Source organism: Myotis nattereri (genome assembly GCF_964212035.1).
Source record: "Myotis nattereri genome assembly, chromosome: 5".
Taxonomy (NCBI): domain Eukaryota; kingdom Metazoa; phylum Chordata; class Mammalia; order Chiroptera; family Vespertilionidae; genus Myotis; species Myotis nattereri.
Window position 1 is genome coordinate 87,092,628 of NC_138080.1, and position 23,219 is coordinate 87,115,846.

General features: G+C 42.1%; 1 protein-coding gene across 1 annotated transcript in view; it reads left to right on the top strand.

Annotated features, from left to right (window-relative positions):
* Positions 1-22,857, top strand: part of STK32A (serine/threonine kinase 32A) — an 87,734-nt gene extending 64,877 nt beyond the window's left edge. The window contains exons 7-13 of the mRNA XM_081091216.1: positions 3,116-3,205; positions 9,565-9,662; positions 14,656-14,772; positions 16,668-16,793; positions 18,404-18,532; positions 21,592-21,656; positions 22,031-22,857. Coding sequence (XP_080947342.1) covers positions 3,116-3,205; positions 9,565-9,662; positions 14,656-14,772; positions 16,668-16,793; positions 18,404-18,532; positions 21,592-21,656; positions 22,031-22,124 — 719 coding nt within the window. The 3' untranslated portion in view covers positions 22,125-22,857. The remainder of the gene's footprint in view (positions 1-3,115; positions 3,206-9,564; positions 9,663-14,655; positions 14,773-16,667; positions 16,794-18,403; positions 18,533-21,591; positions 21,657-22,030) is intronic.
* The last annotated feature ends 362 nt before the right edge of the window (positions 22,858-23,219 follow it).

Below are 23,219 nucleotides of genomic sequence, written 5' to 3' on the forward strand. Positions count from 1 at the left end.
GCCCCTAACCAGTTGTCCTGATATATATTTTTTCATATCCTGCCAATTTAAGCACCCCATCCAATTTCATCAATTTCCTAGTGTCTACAATTCTTGTGCTTTTAAGTTATTTGGGAAATAAATGCTGTCTCGGGAAGAACAATACTGTCTGCCTGGTATATCCGACAAAATAAAATTATGGCATCATCTATAATGTAGGTTTCTTAATATCATCCTAGTCCTGGGGAACAGTGAAAGGCAAAAACTTAGTCTGTGGGTGTGAAAAAGAACTAGGCTTGCTATCTTAATAGCTCCTCCCTTGAAGATCCCCAAAATGTGCTTAAAATCAAGTGGACATCATACACACACACACACACACACACACACACACACACACAGTACTTTATGTAACTCTGGAGTTTCTGATCATGACAAATAGCAATAGTTGAACACTTCCTACCAAATGCTGAGCTGTCTCCCACAGTCATTATTTCATTTGATCTTCCCAACAACCTCATGGGAAGACTATTATTATCATCCCACCTTCACAGAGAGATCAGCCACCTTGCTAAGATAACACAGCCTGTTAGTGATAGAACCTACACTTAAAGCCAAATAGTCTGACCCCAGAGAACAGGCTCTCAACCACAGCGTCTCAAACCTTGTGAACCACTGATGCAGTGCCCTGAGCATAACCCCTAGGGAAACAGAGAGAGAGAACAAACTGAGACCACCTACACTATGACAGGGTGAGCTGTCGAAGTCACCCACTAGTACCGCTCATGCCAGAAAACCTTACTTTTAGCTGGATGAGTGCTACTTTGTCTTAAAATGGAATCACATAAGCAAACGCAAACACTGTGGGCATAAAACAAACCTTGGCAATAAAGGCAGTGACATTTATCTTTAGCAGCAGGCTGGATGCCATCAAAGAGTAGATAGTCAAGTTTGGCAGGAGGCATATGGACCGAGAGACCTGGATGAAGAGTCAAATGGCATCCCCTCCAATTACAGCCACAGCTCATTAGAACCATGGAAGCACGGAAATGGAAATGCCAACACCTCCAGATCCTCTGACAGCCTATGACTTTCATGCCAACAGCTAACATAACGAGCTTATCTGCCCGAACTCCTGGGGCTGCCCCTTTCTTCCTTCTCACTGTCAGTGCAAAGACTCCAATGCACTTCACAGATGTGCTCCCTGCTGGATTTAAGTGTTAGACCCTCACAGCAACGGCACGAATGTGAGAGCTGAGAGAGACCCAGGCGATCAGCTAGTCCACCCACTCCATTCTTTATGAAGGGAAACTCAGGTTCAATACAGGAATTGAACTTAAAGTCACAATGTGTCAGGGGCAGAGGTCAAGGTAAGACGCAAGTCTCCTGGGTCCCAGTCTAAAAGTCTTTCTACAACCTCTTTGTAAATAAAGCTTAACTGTTTCCCCTGCTTCCCCGTGGTGAGTTATTTTGTTGAACACCATTAGAGGGCATTCTGACTTAACAGACAAAAAGAAAAAAACATGCCGAAACCGGTTTGGCTCAGTGGATAGAGCGTCGGCCTGCGGACTGAAAGGTCCCAGGTTCGATTCCGGTCAAGGGCATGTACCTGGGTTGCGGGCACATCCCCAGTGGGGGATGTGCAGGAGGTGGCTGGTCGATGTTTCTCTCTCATCGATGTTTCTGACTCTCTATCTCTCTCTCTTCCTCTCTGTAAAAAATCAATAAAATATATTTAAAAAAAAAAAAAAAAGAAAAAAACAACAACTACTAATGTTGTTTAAAAAAAAACAAAACACAAAAAAACAAACAAACAAAAAAAAACAAGGATAAAAAGGGGTTCTTTCCTAACAAAGAAATAGATATACTAAGTCCTATGTCGTCAGGAGATTTTTAGAAACTGTGACTTTAAGCAAAATGACATATAAGGAACCCAGTTTTCCCATCGGCTAATTGACATCAAGAAGAGTTAAGTTCCTATAGCATGTTCTGGCCACAAAAGCATCACCAAGCCTAACCGGTTTGGCTCAGTGGACAGAGCGTCAGCCTGGGGACTGAAAGGTTCCAAGTTCGATTCCGGTCAAGGGCATGTACCTTGGTTGTGGGCACATCCCCAGTAGGAGGTGGGCAGGAGGCAGCTGATCAATGTTTCTCTCTCGTTCATTTTTCTAACTCTCTATCCCTCCCCCTCTCCCTTCCTCCCTGTAAAAAAAATCAATAAAATATATATATTTTTAAAAGCATCACCAAATTTTTAAATAAAGACCCAAACACTTCTAATATTAAACACTGAAGTAAAGGTGAGTTTCATATATATATATATATATATATATATATATATATATATATATATGAAAGATGAATAAAAATAAGACAATGACTTTTCAACACACTTATTTCAGTTTAGGGACCTGAGTGGCCAGAACCTGTCCAGGCAGCTCAAGGACAAGGTGGGGACCAACCCTGGACAGGACGCCCCTCCATCACAGGGCCACTCTCTCTCACACACACACACACACACACACACACACACACTCATGCTGGGACAATGTAGACATACCAATTCACCTCATGTGCACATCTTTGGGATGCAGACATGGGGAGAGCATGCAAACTCCACACTGGGAATCAATCTTATAACAAAACAACCTTGAACAAAGCAGCCCTATTCAATGAGTGCTGGATTTCCATTCATATGTGCTTTATAGTAACAATGTTTCTCTCTTAAAAAAGATCCCATAAGAGACCATTGGCAATTTGATATTTTGCATAGCTCTTGGTTCCCTGTTGATACTCACAGGTTAAACCAACTTAAAATGTTGTGAACACAAATTTCCCAAGTAGAATTATGAGAGCATGCGCTCTTACCCTCCCCCTCTTCCCCCAAGTTAACACTTTCTGAAGCTGAACTGCAGACTTACAGTTAGATACTCATCTTTGTGGACCATGTTCTGGCTCCCAGTTTGCTAGAGGGTTTGCTGATTGAAGAACATACTGATTTGAGGGCAGAATGATTGAGCTTTTACTGCTGGTACCCAAAGCACAGAAGAATTTACAGATGAAGCTTCCAGTTAGAAGCATGGGTGTGCCCCTGGGTTGAATGGACCTAACGTTCTCTGTGGCCCTTCTCTCCCGCCAGGGCACGTGCACATCACGGACTTCAACATCGCCGCCATGCTGCCCAGGGAGACGCAGATCACCACCATGGCCGGCACCAAGCCTTACATGGGTATGGGCTTCGGGGGCAGCTGTCTGGACTCAGAGCAAGGCATTTGTTTTCCATTCCTGTAGAGACCATTTATTACGCCCCCATCACCTGTAGGGACTTGCAGCTGGAAATGACAAGCCCCCCTCCCGACTACCTGGGGAGCTTCTGATTTCATGGGTCTCTGGTGAGCCTCGGGGTTCTCCATTTAGGAAGCACCCCATCGGAGGCTGATTCAGGAGGGCCACTCATCACCTTTGGAAAACACTATTTTACAGAGTTATTTAGGATGGCGTCTGCCCACTCCCTAACGAAGAATATCAATTCAGTAAATGCCTACTAATTACCTCTGGGTCAGCAGTTCTCAACCTGTGGGTCGCAACCCCTTTGGGGGTCGAATGACCCTTTCACAGGGGTCGCCTAAGACCATCGGAGAACACATATATAATTACATATTGTTTTTGTGATTAATCACTATGCTTTCATTATGTTCCATTGGTAACCATGAAATGGGGGGTCACCACAACACGAGGAACTGAATGAAAGGGTCACGGCATTCGGAAGGTTGAGAACCACTGCTCTGGGTGCGTGGTGCTGTATCAGGAGCTGGGGACCCTGGAGTGAGCAACACAGACCAAGTCTCCAGCCCATGGAGCTGACTTTCTGGTGGGAGGAGTTTAAACACAGAAGCAATCAGAGAAGCAGATGCAGACATAAGTAGGATGCTAATAAGTGACGAGTGTTATTATAACCACTATTTACATGATACAGCATTACATGCAGGGGGCTGTAAAGTTTAGAGTGGCTTACAGTTATAATTTTTATTTTTACTTTATCACAATACCATGAGTTCTCCTTTTTGAAAGATGAGGAACTTGGTTTCACCTGAATATTTAAAATTTACCCAGAGTGAACAGATGAGAAAAAAATTAAAACGACATGCTTTTACCCTAATTAGTTGTGATGATTACAGTGGATGATGTCACTGGTTAAACTGGTGGCATTAAATTAAGTCGGGGGTAGAATGAATTTTACTGGCTAGAGGTGGTCGGAGGAATTCACAGGCCAGATATCTGTATGTGAAATCAAGGGAAAGGACAATGCCACTTTCTTTTCATATTTCATTCTTTTCCTCATGCAACTGAAGACGGAAAGGGAGAGAGAACCCCCACGTGCAGGACTGCATCACTTTCTAAGAGAAAGAAATCTATGGCGGGAAATGAGCTTCATTTTACCCGATATTTGAACAACCGCAAATGTTCTGGCTTCCAATTATCAGTGGAGGGAATAAATCTGTTTTGTCATTTCTGAAGTCATGGACACATATAATTCAGCCTATTTTCTGCCTAAAACCAATGGTACTCAAATGAGTTAAAGGACTATCCATGCCTGCTGGTCTGATGAGTTTAATTCTGCAGGTTACCTGGGTTTCCTTCCATATCAAGGACTATTTTCTTGGAGCCAAACCAGACAATGTGCATCTGGGGTTTCTAGGCCTAGTTGCCATGGTGAGAGGAGGAAAGGGAGGCCACCTTTATTTTCTCTCCCCAGTAATTTTCAATACAAGATCCATATAATTTAATTCTCCTTGAAATTGGCATGTCTAGTCTTTTCACCACATGGAGCTTAGAAATTGGAATCTGGACAAGGTTCTCTGTGCCTCTCCATCTTCACACTCATAATTAACAATTACTAATATTTACGGAAAGCCTTCTGTGGGCCAGATGATGTGCTAAATGTTTTGCATTCATTTACTCATTCACTTTTTTTCCTCAACAATCGTATACGACAGGTTATAATTATTCGCATTTTACAATGAGGAAAACAAGAAGCTAAGTGATTTGCCCAAGATCACGTGGCTAGTAATTGAAAATGGCCTAGATTAAATCGAGCTCTGTCTGACTTTAGACAATCAAGTTTCTTCCTGAAAGAGAAAAATTGTTAATGTTATTTGTGGTTCTTAAATGGTTGTAAGCCAATTTAAGTAGGCCAAACTGTTAGAATGGCTTCTTGTTTCTCTGTCCAGAAGTTGCCCTTGGCTTTGATTTTTGGATGGGAGTCTCTCTTAAGAAGTATTATGGGTGGAAATCATCTTTCTTTACAAAAATAACTTGTTACCAAAACTTGGCAAAATCTACCTCTAACCCTCACCAGCACTCATTTTATAGCACTCCTATAGGATACTAATTAGCAATTAACCAGAAAAAATATATCTGAAAATAAAAAAAACTTGGATTCAATACTGAATGAAGATTATAGGAATATACAACAGCTATTAATATGAGATGCAGAGCATATAATGAAGCAATTCCTTGGCTCTGGAAATGAGAAGATAAGCAGTCTGCCAGTTCTTAACCATTTTTCACTCATAATCTTCTAAGTCCATGCTTTCTCCCATCACTCCAATCCTTCCTTCTCCCTACTCCTAGGTCTGGGCAACTATAATCCAGGTCACTTAGAGCTTAAATTAAAACATTCTCCCCTCCAAAAACAAACAAACAAATTCACTATGGAAACCGTGCACCATGCAGATAAGCAGAGTGGACATTAATCCCTCTGCTTACAGACAAGTATGGTTTCCTTCCAGATCTTCTGTCTATGTGCACGCAAAGACATCCCTTTTTACAGTCAGATTATACTGAATTTCTGTAACCTAAATTTTCACTGTATAATGTAATCACAATAATAACAGGCATCATAAACTGAGCATTTATTATGGCCCATGCAGTTTGCTAAGTTTTTAACATTTTGTGTCATTAAATTCTCAAAGCAACCCTATAGAATAGGTTTCACCATTATTCTGATTTTACAGATTTACAAAAAAAAAAAAATCAGGCCTAGAGAGAAACTGACCTGGTCATAATCACACAGCAAGGACTGGTGGAGCACCAGGTTAAACCCAAGTCTAAATACGTCTCGAACATTGATGGCAATGGAGGTGCAATGGCTCACAGTTACTGAGCTCTTCCTACATGACCAACATTGTTCTAAGTATGTGTATCATGTCATTTAAACTAAACGAGGCAGGTACTGCTATTGCTCCCACTTGAGACTGGCAGACTGAGAAGTTAAGCTCTGCCCAAGAGGAGCTATAGCTACAGCCCTCAGGGTCTGACGTCAGAATCTACTCTCCGGTTGGTTTAAAATCTGAAAAACAAAGAATGGAAATCCAAATAGCTAATGAACACATTAAAATATGGCCAAGCTTATTAGTAATCAGGAGAATGTCCATCTCAACCACAATGAAAGATAATTAGGCACTCACAAGATCGGCAAAACTCAAAAGCTTAGTTACTACCAAGTGTGGATAAGGAGCTTGACTAAAGGAAGTCTTATGCCTTGCGGGTCATCGTGTTAATTGGTACAACCACTTTGGTAAGTAGTTCCGTGTGATGTGGTGCATGTGAAGACACACACTCCGTGCCCAGCAGCTCTCCTTGCAGGAATGGAATGTACGTACAGAAATCTTCCATGTGCAGGAGAGTCATGAAAGGGTTGTTCACAATGCTCCCAAATTGAAAATAATCCAAATAGTTATCAACTATAGAATAGGCAGGTAAATTACTGTATGTGAGCAAACTGTGAGCAAACTGAAGCCATGTGCAGCAATTTTGATAACATGTAATCTTGAGCAAGTAAAGCAAGACACCAAAGAAAGCAAGGAGTGGGATTTAACATATATGAGATGTATATACACACCTACATATATGTTATGTACACATACATGCTATATATACACACATATCCTTATGTTATATAGACAGGGGAGGGCAAAAGTATGTTTATAGTTATAATACAAATAAATAATGCAATAATTAATAAGTAATAATACAAGAATAAGCTCTTGTGTTTAGTGTACTCACAACTGTAGACCTACTTTTGCCCACACTTGTGTGTGAGTGTGTGTGTGTATAACATATAGTCAAAACTGAAGTATTGCTTAGAAATGCATGTAAAGGTAGTAAATCTATGTAAAAAGGGATCAAAATTACTAACATAAATTCAAGAAAGTGGTTACTTCCAGGGTTGCGAACAGGACAGGAATGAAGGTGGGGTCAACATTCTATTTTGTGACCTGTGTAATGGTCCCCTGGCTATTTTCTTATCACTACTTGTTAAGTTGCTCTTTTATGTTTTAGTTCCTTTTCTGAATGTAGGTTGAAATACTTTAAAAACCAAGCAAAGCACCCAGTGCCTGTTTGAGGGAAGGGGTGTCCCTCTGCACCTCTGTGTGTACCCTCTCGGGGGCAGGGGATCCTCTGGCAGGGTTGGCAAGAGCCCCTCGTTATCTCTTTGTCTGGCTTTTCAGCTCTTTGAGGGCTCAAAGCCTTGCCCATCCACTGTGCTTTTACATGTTGGCCTGATGTGTTTTTCTTCATGTTCTACCAAAATTCTTCAATGCCTAGCACACCGTGAATATTTGCTGAATAAATGAACACATATCCAAATGTCCTCCAAATGCTGGAAAACAGAATAAGCAGAAAATAAAAAAAAAATATGCTCATATAAACTCCAAGGATGATCCAAGATGACAGGATTCACAGCTTTTATCAAGTAATGCCATTCTGATAGGTATTTTCTTAGCACGATGGTCTATTTATCCCTCAAAGTCCTCTGCAGCTTCTCTAAGGGAGATGTCAGTCACCCTGGGGACTATCTGAGATGACTTGTTGTGAGATACTGAGAAAGGAAAGCAGAACTATAGGCCATTCCATCCAGTCTGGGGGGTACCATGGGGTCAGGGCCATTACCTCCCAAATCGCACAGGGACTGTGACTTATAGAAAGGATGCAGTGATGCATGAACCGTGAGTCCCGTGGGAAGGAAGCCTGCGCAGTCCTGCTATGGCGGCTCGTGCAGTCAGGCTCAGTCCTGGGAGGTCAGCATTCTACCTCTAAGTGCATGCTGCCCATAAGATTGTACTCAGAACTGCGGGCACTGGGCAGGGCAAGTCAGACCCACAACCCAACAATATTTTTTGTCCAGACTCAGCAGCTCACTACAGAGAAGGGTCCAGTGTGTGTAGCTCTTGGTTAGGTAAAATTCCCATTATTATAAAATGTTTGCCTCTCTAAAAGAGTGCCTAATTTTTTTTTTAATCCTCACTGTAGGATATGTTTATTGATTTTAGAGAGAGGGAAGGGATTAGAGGGGAGGTTTATGGAGGGAGGGGGAGAGAGAGAGAGAAGAGAGAAACATGGATATGAGAGAGAAACATCAATCTGTCGCTTCCCTTATGAGCCTAACTTGGGATCAAACCCACAACCTAGATGTGTGCCCTGACTGGTAATCAAATCCACAACCTTTTGGTGTATGAGATGATGCTCCAAGCAATTGAGCCACCCGGCCAGGGCAAGAAGAGCACCTAATTTTGTGAGCACTTTCTAGGTGCCAAACACTGAGCTGCGATTTGGGCATGCACTACATCGTTTAATTTCTCACCTCCAGAAAGATTGTCCTCTTATTCTGACTTGGCTGGTGAGGATTCTCAAGCTTAGCCAACAGACAATAAGCAATGAAGGCGAGTTTTGAACTCAGCACAACTCCAGGGCTAATAATTGCAACCATTGCTTGATGAATTGACTCAGCAGCATTCATTCATTCAATGTGTCTTGAGTGACTTTAAATGCCAGGCTCAATGCTGGGCACTAGGAATGTAGTGGTGAGCAAGCAGATGAGATACCTGCCTTTGCATTGTGTTCCATTCTCTCTACTCCACCCCTTAGGAGTCAGGGCTATTCTTGGAACAGTACGTAGAATGTAGAAGGTTCACCTTGTGTCAAAGTGCTTAGAGAACGGGCACTGGGGCCTTAGAATAAACTGTAGCTCTGCCTTGCACTGCAGTCCATTCACAGAGCGATGTTACACAGTGTAAGTGACTCACATTTTATATAAAACATTATATCTCTCAGACTGTCCACTCCCTCTTCCCTCCCTCCTTCACCCCCAAGAGCAAGGTGCAAATGCTGCCTTGCCTCTTCAAGATGACGGAGATGGAGAGCCAACACATTGCAGCCCTTTGGTCCAAACCTGCCAAGTCAAGACAACACACGTCATCTCCGCCTTCTTGGTTTCAGGGGCAGCCACACATTTGAGGCCTGATGGGATCTAATTTTTCATACTTGCATGTTCTAAATAAGAGAAGAATGTGTCCACGAATGCCTGAGGCTACCTGTTGTGTTGGTTGATGAATGAGGCTCCTGAGAGAGACCAGAAAATTAGAAATGCTGCCTGCTGTGAGCAATCAAACCATGGATGATAGACATCTATACAAGCGCATCTCCCTTCTACCCTGGTGTCTCACCTTTGGGGGACCCCGTTGGGAAAGTGGATTTGTGAATGTCTCGGGGAGTAGAACAGACCTAACTTTCCTGTGTTTTCAGCACCCGAGATGTTCAGCTCGAGGAGAGAAGCCGGCTATTCCTTTGCTGTGGACTGGTGGTCCCTGGGAGTGACAGCCTACGAGCTTCTGAGAGGCCGGGTACAGTAGGACTGCATTTCTTTGCCCTCTTCCAGCTATTTCCATTTTTAGATGGAAAAGATGGATTTCTGTGTGCGATAAAAACCCAGCAGTTTGTTTGAGAGGTGAAAATGGCTATGCCATGTGAAGCTGTTAGCAACCCTTGGGGTTTCTGTATTCATTCATTCTCCCAGCTATGGGGACCAAGCATGGGGGTTCACCTCAAAGCATGGGTGGTGGGCACACGGTGCAATATACAGATCTTGTAGCATAGAAACCCACACCTGAAACCTATATGTTCATGTTGACCAATGTCACCCCATCTGTTTAATAAATAAAAACATGAAAATAAAGAAATCAATGAACAATGTTGAGATTATAAACTCCCAGGGAGGAGAAATCCATATGACCCACTAAATACCTTGTACAAATATGTTTGTTTGTTTAAAGAAAAGCATTTTGCAGTCATGGTACAAAAGTCTAATGCAGACACACTTCCCCAAGGTGAGTGTGAATTATTAATTCAACATGATTCATGCTCTGTCTTGTTGGATTCCTGTCTGTCATTCAGTTCCTAGGTTCTGGGTTCAGTGGCAAATTACAGTAGTTTCCTTCTAAAAGAAATATTTCTTAAACTAAGAAAATGCCTATGAAGAATTTTTCTAACAAAATATTTTTTTCTTCCTCCCATATGTTATTTTTTACCTCCATGGTAGTTCCCTGTTATCTATCTGATGTATCAGTATTGTCAGGTTCTTTTTTCTGCTTTAGAAAGGTGAAGAAAAGTTATTATTAGGTTGCTGTATATATATATATATATATATATATATATACACACATATGAGAAAGAGACGTTTAAGTTCTACTCTCTAAGCATATTTCAATGTTATACAATGTACAGTGTATTCTTGTATTTTATTATTGTATTATTTTCCATAAGAACAACTGTAAACCTACTTTTGCCCCACCCTGTATGTCTATACACATCTGCATTCATCCTTCTGTTGATAGACACTTAGGTAGTTTCCATAGCTTGGCTTTTGTGAATATACTGCAGTGAACGCAGGGGTGTGGTTTATTTTTTCTAAGCACAGGTGTGACCTTCAACGAGAAAAAACGCTGCTGCTTCCAAAGCTTCACATAGTCACACACACACACGCACACACACACACACACACGCACACGCACACACACTCACACACACACTCACACACACATACACCCACACACACCCTTCACAGGACTTACCCCACCCAACAAACACCAACAGCCTTCAGATGTCTTCTCCTGGCTTGGCATTCTCTGCCCCATGGAACCAGGTTAACTTTTCAGATTTTGCTTCAACTTGAAAGACCCCAACTCCTGATAAATTCACTTTGGCCTCTTTGGATGTCCTCCTCTCTGAGGCTTTTTTATTCCTTCCTTTCTTCCTTCCTTCCTTTCCTCCCTCCCTCCCTCCCTACCCTCCCTCCCTCCTTCCTTCCCTTCCTTCCTTTCCTTCCTTTCTTCCTTCCTTAACCTCATGTTCCTTTGCCTATAAAGATATTTGCCAAGGTAAACCCTGGTCTTCTTAAGGAATCACTCTCACAGTACTGGGAATTGCTGAATTGAATTTGAATAAAGTTAAGGATGTGTCTTAATTGCAGGACCATTCAGCATCTTTGTATTCAATGTATATTGGTCCTTTCTGAGAATGCCATGCCATTAGACTGTTCCACATGTCTCTGTGGGGAAGGCCTTTCTCCAGGTCTTTCTTATTCAAATCCTACCCATTCTCGGCCCCTTCTCCAGAGAAGCATTCTCTGGTCTCCAGCTGAAGTGATCTGTGTCTCTCCCAAATATTTATGCACTTCACTTCTCTTATAACCTGAATTTAAAATTATTGGAAAATATAGAGAAGCAGAAAAATAAAGGTAAAATCAACCATATCCACTAAGGCAAAGAATATTCCCAATTAAAAATCCAACCCTCCTTTGACCTTCCAGTCCCACCTTTCAGAATTAACAGTCACCATACTCAGTTCCAAACCTTTTCTGTTTTTATAAGGTTAATCTGTTTTCACATACACATAGATACATGATTGTTGTTGCTTTAACAAAAGTAAAATATGCTTTGTCTTTCTGTTGAGACTTTTTTCCACTTAAGATAACATGTAGCACTTTCTACATCAAAACATATAAATCCATTTTATTTTTTAGGATTAAATCCATTTTGTAAATATGTTGCCCTTATCAATTTTTCCAGGTATGTCTATGTTGATGCTCGTATCTCTTCTATATTATGAGATGGTAAATTCATTAAAGACGAAGCATGCATCCTACATACTTTAGTGGTAACTCTAACTCGGTACCTATGTGTGTAGTGAATGGCTGGGGGAACGAGTCTCCACAGATCAATTCATACATTCCCGGGAAGGATCACCAAGCAGGCTGCGTGGAATTATGTTTCCAAATAGAGCTAATCAGAAGCAATGAAACACTGCATTTCATAATGACCATCAGCACGACTCACCCACAGAGAGAGTGTGCCAAACAATCATGTCTCCACATTTACAAAGGTACTTGAAAACATCCCCATGGTTTCTGAGCTTGATCGCAGCTTTGACGAACGGGTCCCACAGCTATTGACCTGCATTGTCTCCCAGCTGTCATTGCCAAGGCAAAGCCCATAGCTTTCCCAGTTTTGTATTTTCCCTAAGCATTAGCTTCATAGGGACGTACGGAGTTTTGCACTAAGTGTACATTCCTAGCTACAGTTCTTGCTGTGTACTCTGGAAATATTATATAATCCTAAAACATCACTTTCTCCCATCTACATTTTTACATTTTCCACTTTTGTCCATTCTTTATATTCTCACTCTTAATATGCTGCCTTAGAATTGTTTGATGCATCTTATCATGTACACTGTAATTTTTCTTTATAGCATGAATTACATTTACTGAAGCATGTGTGTACAGTCTGTATAACTATTTGTGGTTTCCCTAGGGAGATGTTAAGCTCCACCAACATAGAAATTATATCTGTCTCATTGTTATTCTTCATCCACAATGCCCAGTAGAGGTGCTGGAACATACTAGGCATTCAATAAATATTTGGTAAGTGAGGAAATATATAATTCTAGTAGTTAATGAATTAACATGGATTTTTAAATTTAGAACTAGAAAAATGTCATAGAAGAGAAAGGCAGTTTGATTATTTTTAACAAGTTGATAGGCCATGAGGATTTTTTTAAAAACTATTAAAAATCAGTTGTACGGCCTTCCAATAAATGAAAACAATCTTAAGCCAGTTGCTTGTGGCATTCATCAGTTAATTATTCACTTATCAAATCATTTGTAATTTTAGATGGCTAAGAAACAGTAGGTTGAGAAGCAGCAATGAGTCAAAGAAGGAAATTAGAAAAAATATTGATGTTGCACACGTATGTAACCCTGGACCCTACCATGCCAAACATGCCCTGACTCTTAATGGTATACACGGAATGAATCCCAGTAGAGACCCACAGGGCCCTTCACCTAGTCAGCAGTCAGTAAACATTGATAATAGTGATAAGGTGCCTAGTACTCATCTTCTGATATTGGGTTGCATGGGTTATTTCCATTATATGGTTATTGAGACCAAAATTAGCATTGGTCCTTTATTGCATCTTGAGGGAAGAAAACATGGGACAGGTGTGTTTAGACCTTGCCTATAAAAATAATGGTGGGCCAGTCATCTTTTTGGGAGGTCAACTCCTAGCACTTCATGGTTCCTTGATAATGGACATCTGCATGCCGTGTGCGTTAAACCTTTCTCCACCTGTAGGATGAGTCACTGTTCACATTATATCCACCTTTTTACCCCACGTCAGTAATCACAAAATATTTCTCCTATATTGTGTCTAATATATACTAGCCACTCTATTGAGAACTTTACATGCATTATGCCATTCAATTTCCCCAACAATCTCATGAGGTGGTTCCTTTTACAGATGAAAGAATTGAAATCCAAATTGAGTGGCTCCATTTAGTCCTCACTTTCTTTTGCCTTCAGAGCTCAAACACTTCTTATATTACCTTTTAATACTGAGTTACAACAGGGAAAAATAAACTCCCCCATTTCTTCCAATTTGGTTCATCAGTCCACAAGTATTTACTAAGTATCTCGAAAGGGCAGACCCTTGATACATGTGCATATCCATTTTAGCTGTCCTGCTAATGGATAAACCAACATGGAAATTTTGTTCATTCAACAGGCATGTAATAAGCACCTACTAGGTGCTAGGACCCCTGGGGAAAATGTGAGTATAGTATAAACCCCTGGGGTTTAGTAGCTCCCAGTTCACATAAAAGAGAAAATGCCAGCATGGATTCCTTTATGAAATAGAATTACTATAGGTAAAGGCTGCCCTCGTGTGGACATTTATGAAAACTGTAATAAAACCACTTTTTTTTTTTTTTTTTTTTTACCCCACCGAAGTTAAAACTATAGAAGAACCTGGTTTTCTCAGAAGTAAAAGTATTTTTGCCTCATCATAAAACTTGCCACCCCACTTCATAGAACCAGGGACGCATGACTTTTGGGACAGGGTTGAAGTCTTCTGGGTAACTTTCTATTCTGAATGTATTCATTATGATTCAAACAATTGAAGACAGGTATATGGTAAACTCTGGATCTCTTTAGAATCAAACTAAATAACAAGATTTTAAAATTTCAACTTACTGAGTTTTATGAAAGATGTACAGTGTTTTATAAAAATTCCTCTATAAGTTACCTTATAAAACTATTCCAAATTAGTATCTCAGAGGTGGATTTAGCCCACAGAAATGTTTTGTTTGACCCAGAATGATTACCAACTTTTAAAAATTCTGAGATTTCAAAACCGCAACACAGGATGGACCATATGTGTATATGCCAACAGGGCAACAGCTAGAGGGGATAAGAAAATGATACTGAGATTTTCCTGGTTGACAGTGTGATTTTTCACACTTTTACCCTGTACACATGAAGACGTTTCCTTCCTCTCTCCCTTAAGAGACCGTATCATATTCGCTCCAGCACGTCCAGCAAGGAAATTGCACACATGTTTGAGACGGCTATTGTGCCTTACCCTTCTGCCTGGTCACCGGAAATGGTGTCACTTCTTAGAAAGGTAAGGAGGAGGAGGATCGCACGACAAAAAGAAACGCTAAAACAGCAGCAGGCGCTCTGGTCAGAGTTAGTACACAGTATGCATTTCCAGCGTGGGCTTTGCAGCCAACAGCTTTCAGACGCATGGCTTCGTGAGGCAATGCACATGTCCTCCTGTAGGTGCCAAAGCCACCCCACACTCAGCGTGCCCGAAATGGGGTCTCGGTCTCTCTGTATTTCCTGGACTTTCTCCAAGCTTCCCAACTCAGTGCCTGGCCTCTCCATCCAATCACTTCTGCAAGCCAGAAACCGGAAATCATTCAGCACCCCCCTATCCAATCCATCACCAAGTTCCGGAATCTGACCTTTTAAGTATTCTTTGAATCTGTCACTTCCCTCCATCTCCATGACTGTCTCCCAACCCTACGGCCGTCAAGTCTTATCACTGGTCCGCCCTGTGCACTTCTACACACCACATTCTGTTCTCCTTTCTGCCCCATAATGACCTGTTCAAAGCACACTTTGTTGTCTTCCCATTGTCCTTAGAATGAAGAGCAAAATAATTTGTATGATGTAAAAGTTCTAACTACCTCTCAAGCCTTATTTTGGACTTTTGCCCCTATTACACATAAACCGCTTTAGTCTTTTTCTCTTCTGTTTCCCCTCCCCCATCTCACTCTCACATATCCGTCCCTCACCACAGGCCCTTTGCACATGCTAGAGTCCCACTGCCCTCTCCCCAACTCTTCCAGCTCCCTCCCTTAGACCAGGACCATTCAGTGTGATTCACTGATTAGTTCAAGTCCATGAATTATTTCTTCAGGTTCATGATAAGTACAGAAATTGAAAGAAACATTCAGAAATATTTGTAGCAATTTGATATTGCTACTGCCTCTCAGCACATGGCCAGTGGGTTCATCTCATTTCTAGCAGGAGCTCAATAGTATGTGTCCAATGATAGTGTGTGAAGAATATGGACCCCAAGAGGATGGGTGGGCTTCATTCAGGAAAGAAAATTGCACAGGTGATGGCAGGTCAAGGAAAAGGGCCTAAGAGTCAAACCTGTGTCTCTTGCCTTTGGGGTCAAGTCCATTTGTTTTGGAATAGGGACATTGCCATTGGTTATGGCAAAGATGAACAGGGTGGTCATTTCCCATAAGCAAATTTTCTCCAGTTTCAAGACAGCCTCTTCCCCCCAGATTTCTCCCCTGGCGATCCCAGGTTATCCCCTCCAGAACAATTCTCAGGTGGAATTGCCACTTTCCATTAGAACCACAGGGTTGATGTGGCGTCGTTGGCTCTGGAGTGGTTAAGGGGGAAAAATCTTTAACCCCAGTTTATAAAACCCAGAACTATAACAGGTACCTTAGTTACACCTTCTCTGTGTCACCCCCAATATACTTTGGTTAGTTGTAAAAACAGCTAAAACTTTTAGTGGGAAATGAATTTCATTTGTGAAAATGTGCGCACATTCCTCCACTAATGAGAGGTGTACGGTAAACTACACTAATGAGAACAGACCTTCTCTTAAGCACTGTATATACATGGCCTCATGTCATCCTAGCTGCAACCTTATGAAATAGGTTACTATCCCCTTTTAATAGATGGGTAAACTGAGATTTAGAGGATAAACTTGCCCATAGTTAATAAAATAGGGGAATCAACCATCAAAGACACATTTGACTCCACAGTTGAAGCTGTTTTCACACTCCACCTTGCAAAAAAAAACCAATAACAACCTACAATTCATTCTAACTGGGCCTTATCTGTATTATTTGTTTATGGGGTCAGGGAAGGGGGATGATGCCTTATTTCCTTCAATCCTACACTTGAAAACATTTAGAGGGAATTTGTGTGGGGTTTTTTGGCCCCATTTTGACCTTCCTCGTGATCTTAATGTTTCTGTTCCTTTGGCAGCTACTTGAACCTAATCCAGACCAACGGTTTTCTCACTTGTCTGACCTTCAGAACTTCCCATACATGAGTGATGTGAACTGGGATGCGGTTTTACAGAAGAGGCTCATTCCAGGTTTCATTCCTAACGTGAGTCAATCCTAACAATCCCATAATAACGCACATGCAGTGCATGTCGCCCTGTGTGCCAGAGACGCGCCTGGTCTGGTTAGATAACCACAGCAGTGCTGTGAGACAGCCCACATTCCCACTTTACAGATGACAACACTGAGGCACACACAGGTACCTTGGCCACCGAAGCATCCCGTGGCTACCAAGCAGCCGAGTGGGAATTCCAATCCAGCTCTATCTGTGTCTGGAGTTCCAGCTCTAACCACTTGTTGTGGCATGCTTTTTTTTTTTTCCAAAGAAGATCTAATCCTCCTAATACACAGTCCTCACTTAACGTCATAAATAGGCTCTGTGACTTTAAGAGAAGTGGCATAGAATGAAAAGTTTTACCATTGGCTGGCTGATATAAACAAGACTTAAGTTCCTACACGTCTCCTCAACGTTATATGGAAACAAAACCTCAAAGACCTGCTGTTGTCCTTTCCAGGAATCTGCCAATTGAAAAAATGATGCTTTCTCTGATTCCAAAGATGTAGGAATTTGTGTGCCTGGGGTTCTGTGAGTCAAAGTATTGAAACCTGTCAGGGTTGGGGTGAGGCATTTCTTTTTGCCATTCATCCCTCCTGTATCCGTAATGACTAAGAGCCAAAGGGAAATCTTTCCCACTGGATGAGTCCCTGGCCAGGGGACATCTGTGGCCGACGGCAGACCGCTGGTAAGAGCCGGAATCCAGGTCAGAGTGCTCAGTGAGACGGCGTGTGCTGGAATTCTGGGGGTGGAGAATCACGACCTTATGGAGAGGCCAGAGGGTGGGGTCAAGGGCTTACCTGGCCACTTTGCCGAGTCCAGTAGGGGTGGCTGGTACCAGGCTGTCAGGTGGCACGGGATTCTCCTGCTGCTTCCACAACCCGCACCCCGACAAGTAACCATCAGTTCTGCACCAAGAGGCCCTCCACCCACAGCTCTGACTTTATTGTGGATCAGAATCACGTGGGGAGCTTGTGAAACGTGCAATTTTCTCGCGTGCAGTTGGGGAACTGGGAAGCTGAGCAAACAACTCAAGTGATTCTAATGGTCTGCATCAGTGGTTCTCAACCTTGGCTGCACATTAGAATCACCTGGGAATCTTTTTAAAATCCTGATTTCTGGGCCTCATCCTCCGGAAATTCTGTTTCTTTGTTACTAATGTTGTGGCCCCACCCCATAGCAAAGAAACAGAATTTCCGGAGGATGGGGCCCAGAAATCAGGATTTTAAAAAGATTCCCAGGTGATTCTAATGTGCAGCCAAGGTTGAGAACCACTGGTCTACATGATTGTTAGAGCATAAATTTGAGACGCAGAACCCAAAAGGTCAAACTTTAGAAAAATAATTATCATTGATTTCCTCTCAAGTCAGCCCATGGGGGGGGGGGGCGCTCATAGGTAGTTTAGAAAAATAAACAAAATATAAAACTAACAAATGTGAAAAACAATGCTAGCACAACATTATCCAAAATTTGCGTGGGAATCCTAGCTCTTTACCCTTGGAATGCTCCTTTAGGCCCCTGTGTCTGTCCCCACATTCGCTCAGGTGTAGTTTGGAATGATACAGGGATCTAGGGAGTGAGCCAGCCTGTGTTCCTTGCAGAAAGGCAGGCTGAATTGCGACCCCACCTTTGAACTTGAAGAAATGATTTTGGAGTCCAAACCTCTTCATAAGAAAAAGAAGCGTCTGGCAAAGAAGGAGAAGGAGATGAGGAAATGTGATTCCTCTCAGGTGAGCAGGTCCCTGCCCAACCCGTGGGAACCTTCAGGATGGCTGCAGTTCCTCTGAGAGCTTCTGCTGGGAGGTCAGCTCAGTGCTGGCTTTTGCTGCCTGGTGAATGCACGGAGCAGCTGAACAGCTAGGCAGCCCTGGGCATCCTAGCAGCAACATTTCCCCATGGGCGTTCTAGCTCGGTCATGAACTCGATCCAGTTAGTACCTTCTCCCAGCTCTCAATTCAACATTGTCGATTTTCTGGGAGAGACTCTAGTGGGCCAAGCCCAGGCCAAGTGACTAGGTTTGGAAGCACAGGCATGCCTCGTTTTATTTGCCCTTTGCTTTGATGTTGTGTTTTTTACAAATTGAAGGCAGGACTCTCCGCCAGCAAAAAAATTACGACTTGCTTTGTTGCAATACTTGCTTCATTGTGGTGATCTGAAACTGAACCCACAATATCTCTGAGGTACTAGTATGTCTGTATACACGTGGCTGTTTGGTGCCTCACTCCTGCTGGGAGCGGCCGGCCCTAGAGGTGGTATCTGTTCTTTGCTATAAGCAAAATTTCATGCTACCAGAGCGAGCAGAATAGAGAGCAGAAATGACAGAATTCTTATATGGTCAAGTACTATTTTTGGATTTTAGGCTGAGTTGATTTTTTAACCATACTATTCTGTCAGAGTTAGAGCTCAGATCTCAATACAACAACTTATAGGGCAGTGATGGCAAACCTATGACACACATGTCAGAGGTGACACACGAACTCATTTTTTTGGTTGATTTTTCTTTGCTAAATGTCATTTAAATATATAAAATAAATATCAAAAATATAAATCTTTGTTTTACTATGCTTGCAAATATCAAAAAATTTCTATATGTGACATGGCACCAGAGTTAAGTTAGGGTTTTTCAAAATGCTGACATGCCGAGCTCAAAAGGTTCGCCATCACTGTTATAGGGACTCAGTAGGATTTTATACACGTGGTTCTATGCTTTATAACAGTGGTGAAGAAATAAACATTCAATTTGCCTCTAATGATTAGCCATTCATCTAGTCATTCACCCATCCTTCCATCCACCCACTTACCCACTCAACTAATGGTCATCTATCCCTCCATCCATTTATTTAGGCTACTTTTATTGAGAACCTATTACCTTCCAGGTCCTATGTTAAATACCAGAGGGAGTTATGAGTATCATTCCTGCATTCAATGACATTTCTATTCTCAAAGATTATATAGTCTTGTTAGCTCTGCAAACAAATTAGAATGCTCAATGTCTTTCATTTCTCTAGTCCTCAGGAACCACTAGACCCTTAAAGGCCAACTGAAGTCCACATCCTGTTTGTTCACAGGCTGGCCTCTTGCCAGATCCCCAGCCTTAAGTGTTTTCTAGGGCCCTGCAAAGAACGCTTAGCTGTGCCACAACCCATCTTGCTTATTGCTCTGCATTTTGACCATTTTCCTCCTAATGATCTGTTCTTCACTTCATCACTAACTGGCTTCTCCAGAATTACCCCTCTCTATGTCCCTATATAGTTTGACTCAAGCTGGATAGAGGCCTCAAATGTAGCAAATACAAGATATCATCTTTATGATACACTAGAGGCCCGGTGCACAAAATTCGTGCACTTGGAGTTGGAGGGGTCTCCCTCAGCCCAGCCTGCACCCTCTCCAATCTGGGACCCCTCGGGGGATGTCCAACTGCCAGCAGTCAGACATTCCTCTCACAATCCAGGACTGCTGGCTCCCAACTGCTCACCTGCCTGCCTGCTTGATTGCCCCTAACTGCTTCTGCCTGCCAGCCTGATCACCCCCTAACTGCTCCCCTGCTGTCCTGATTGACACCTAACTGCTCCCCTGCCAGCCTGGTTGCCCCCAACTATCCTCCCCTGCAGGCCTGGTTCCCCACCCCCAACTGCCCTTCCCTGCCAGCCCCCTGCAGGCCTGGTCACTACCAACTGCCCTCCCCTGCTGGCCATCTTGTGCTCACATGGGAGTGGCCATCTTGTGTGAGGGTGTGGCAGTCAATTTGCATATTACCTCTTTATTATATAGGATATATGTTTATATAAATGTGTTTTGTTTACATATACACATATTTTTATATATGTACTTAATGTGTAAGTACATACATATATATGTATATAAATATATAAACATATACATATATAAAATAAACAAAATTTTATGTAAATATATTTTAAAATAGTATGTAATATTTTGTTTATATATTTATGCAATATTTTAGTGTTAAAATTGTACTTGAATATATAGCATTTTCTAATTCCTAGATTTTTAAAAATATGAATGAATGGCATTTCTCTCTTGGAGAATAATATTTTTCATCAGAAGTAATTTGGAAGTACTTTGTTGCAGACTTTTAAAATATTGGATCTGGGGCTGACACTGTCTTGGGCCCGATGAGTATCATTTTTTTGAGGTTCAGTTTTCTCATGATGATGGCCAAGTCATTGTTTGGTGTTGAAAGCTAGACAGTGAAACAGCAAAGCAAATGGTTTGTACGTCTGTGAGAAGCCACAAATATGGACAGCTCTGTTTGCTGCCCCTGAGGTCTAGTTCATGAACCTCAGCACAGTCACTGAGGGGAACATTTGATAGGAATTCAGTGTGAAGTGATGTTTCGAGGCTGTTTATTAAATTCAAGTAGAACCTCCAAACCTTTCACATGAAGGCCAGGAGACTAGAGGTGAGCAGGTAACTAGCTTAATAAGCCCTTGTCCCCACCCTCCTTCCAGCCATGGTTTCTTCTAGGGCTGCTTGGCTGAAAGACATCAAGGTCATGAACCATAACCCAAGTCTTCCCTGCTGGCTCATTGTGGGGAGCAGGGAGTTGATGTATTTTATCCTCTCGTTGTTTCTTCCCTATTTGCTGCCCTATTGTTCTGGTTGGGGTCTCACTCCTGCTACAAACGTTGAGATAGCATCTGTTTTAAGGATGCATTCTTTGATTGGGCCATTCAGTGAACAGTCACTCAATAGGTGTTGGCTGCTTGAGGACCCTCATTGATCTACTAACTATATCTCTACTCTTTTTTCAACGTTCACCTGGAAGATGTGCCTTCTGCAAGAGCACCTTGAATCTGTGCAAAAGGAATTCATCATTTTCAACAGGGAAAAGTAAGTCAGTAGCTCCTGTAAGAACAGTAGCCCAGCAAATGATAGTGCTTCAAGCCAGACTTTACTTGCAAAACCTTAATATATTTTTAACATTTTTTATTCTTTCTAATTACAAAAAATGATAATAGAATGTTTGGGAATTTATGGAACCTTTTTTATTTTTTTTGTAAGAAATTTCAAATATTGTAGTAGGTAAATGAGCTTCAAGTTTCTGTTGATGGGAAGAGCAGAGAAATCGGGACTTAAATATTTCAAATCTATGATGTTTTTAAGGTTTCCCTTTATAAATTGTTGGGCTTAATGGTATCATTTCAAAGGCTTAACTCTCTTTATTTTCAGTGAATAAACCCTCTTTCTTTTTTCCCCCTTTTAAGAGTAAAAAGGGACTTTAATAAAAGGCAAGCAAATCTAGCCTTCGAACAGACCAAAGACCCACAAGAAGAGAACAGCCAGAATAACAACCTGTGAGTCGTCAACATCTTCTTCTTGGGACATTTCCTGCCACTCGGGCCAGCAAGCTCTGACTTCCACAGCAGGATGAGCTGACGTAGTTCCCTCCGCACACCTCACACACCTTAGAAAACGTGAATGCCTACTTTTGAGGGAGGCAGCACGAGACAATGAAGAGCTCCCTGGGCTCCTGGGAACTGGTTACACCACTAACAAACCATGTGACCACGAGCAAGTCACTTAACCACTTCCTCTGCTTCAGTTTATTCTTCTAAATGAGAGGGCTCTACTAGATGAGCCCTCCTCTGCCTTTTTATTGAAACCACTGTTGTCCTACACAGCTTTTATTCTTATTTCTAAAGGACTATTTGGATGTAGATTTATTTTTCCACTCCTAGTTACACTGTGACAGATGGGCAAATGAACATAGGTGGGTGATTGAGTGAGGTGTTTGGGGGCTGACTGAGTGAGGCTCTTCAGAGCTAGGAAACTTCATAAAGAGGTCGCAATCCCCCAGCCTGATTGAATAGGAATAAGGAATCCAATCAGGAAGAAATGAGTGGGACTGAATTAAAGTGAAACAGACTTACCTGGGCCTCCCAGTGCTATGCCAAAGTTACACACCACATCAGCTTATCCCAGCTAGCAAGAGCCTGCTGTGCACATCTGTCCCAACACCCTGTACAGTGACATGAAGTTGGGGAGTTGAAATTGGTGATGATGAGGCATTTACACCATGGAAATTGGCCAATGTTGTCCTAACCGGTTTGGCTCAGTGGAGAGAGAGTCGGCCTGCAGACTCAAGGGTCCCAGGTTTGATTCCGGCCAAGGACATGTACCTTGGTTGCGGGCACATACCCAGTAGGGGGTGTGCAGGAGGCAGCTGATCGATGTTTCTCTGTCGTCAATGTTTCTGACTCTCTATCCCTCTCCCTTCTTCTCTGTAGAAGGATCAATAATATATATATATATATTTTAAAGAAATTGGCCAATGCTACAAATCAAGGCATTTTCCCCACCCACCCACCCAGCAAGCCACTGTTAGATATTTTATTAGCACACCACTTGTCTTCTTCCAGTAATCACAACCCTTGAGAGCTCATGGTCCTCTTA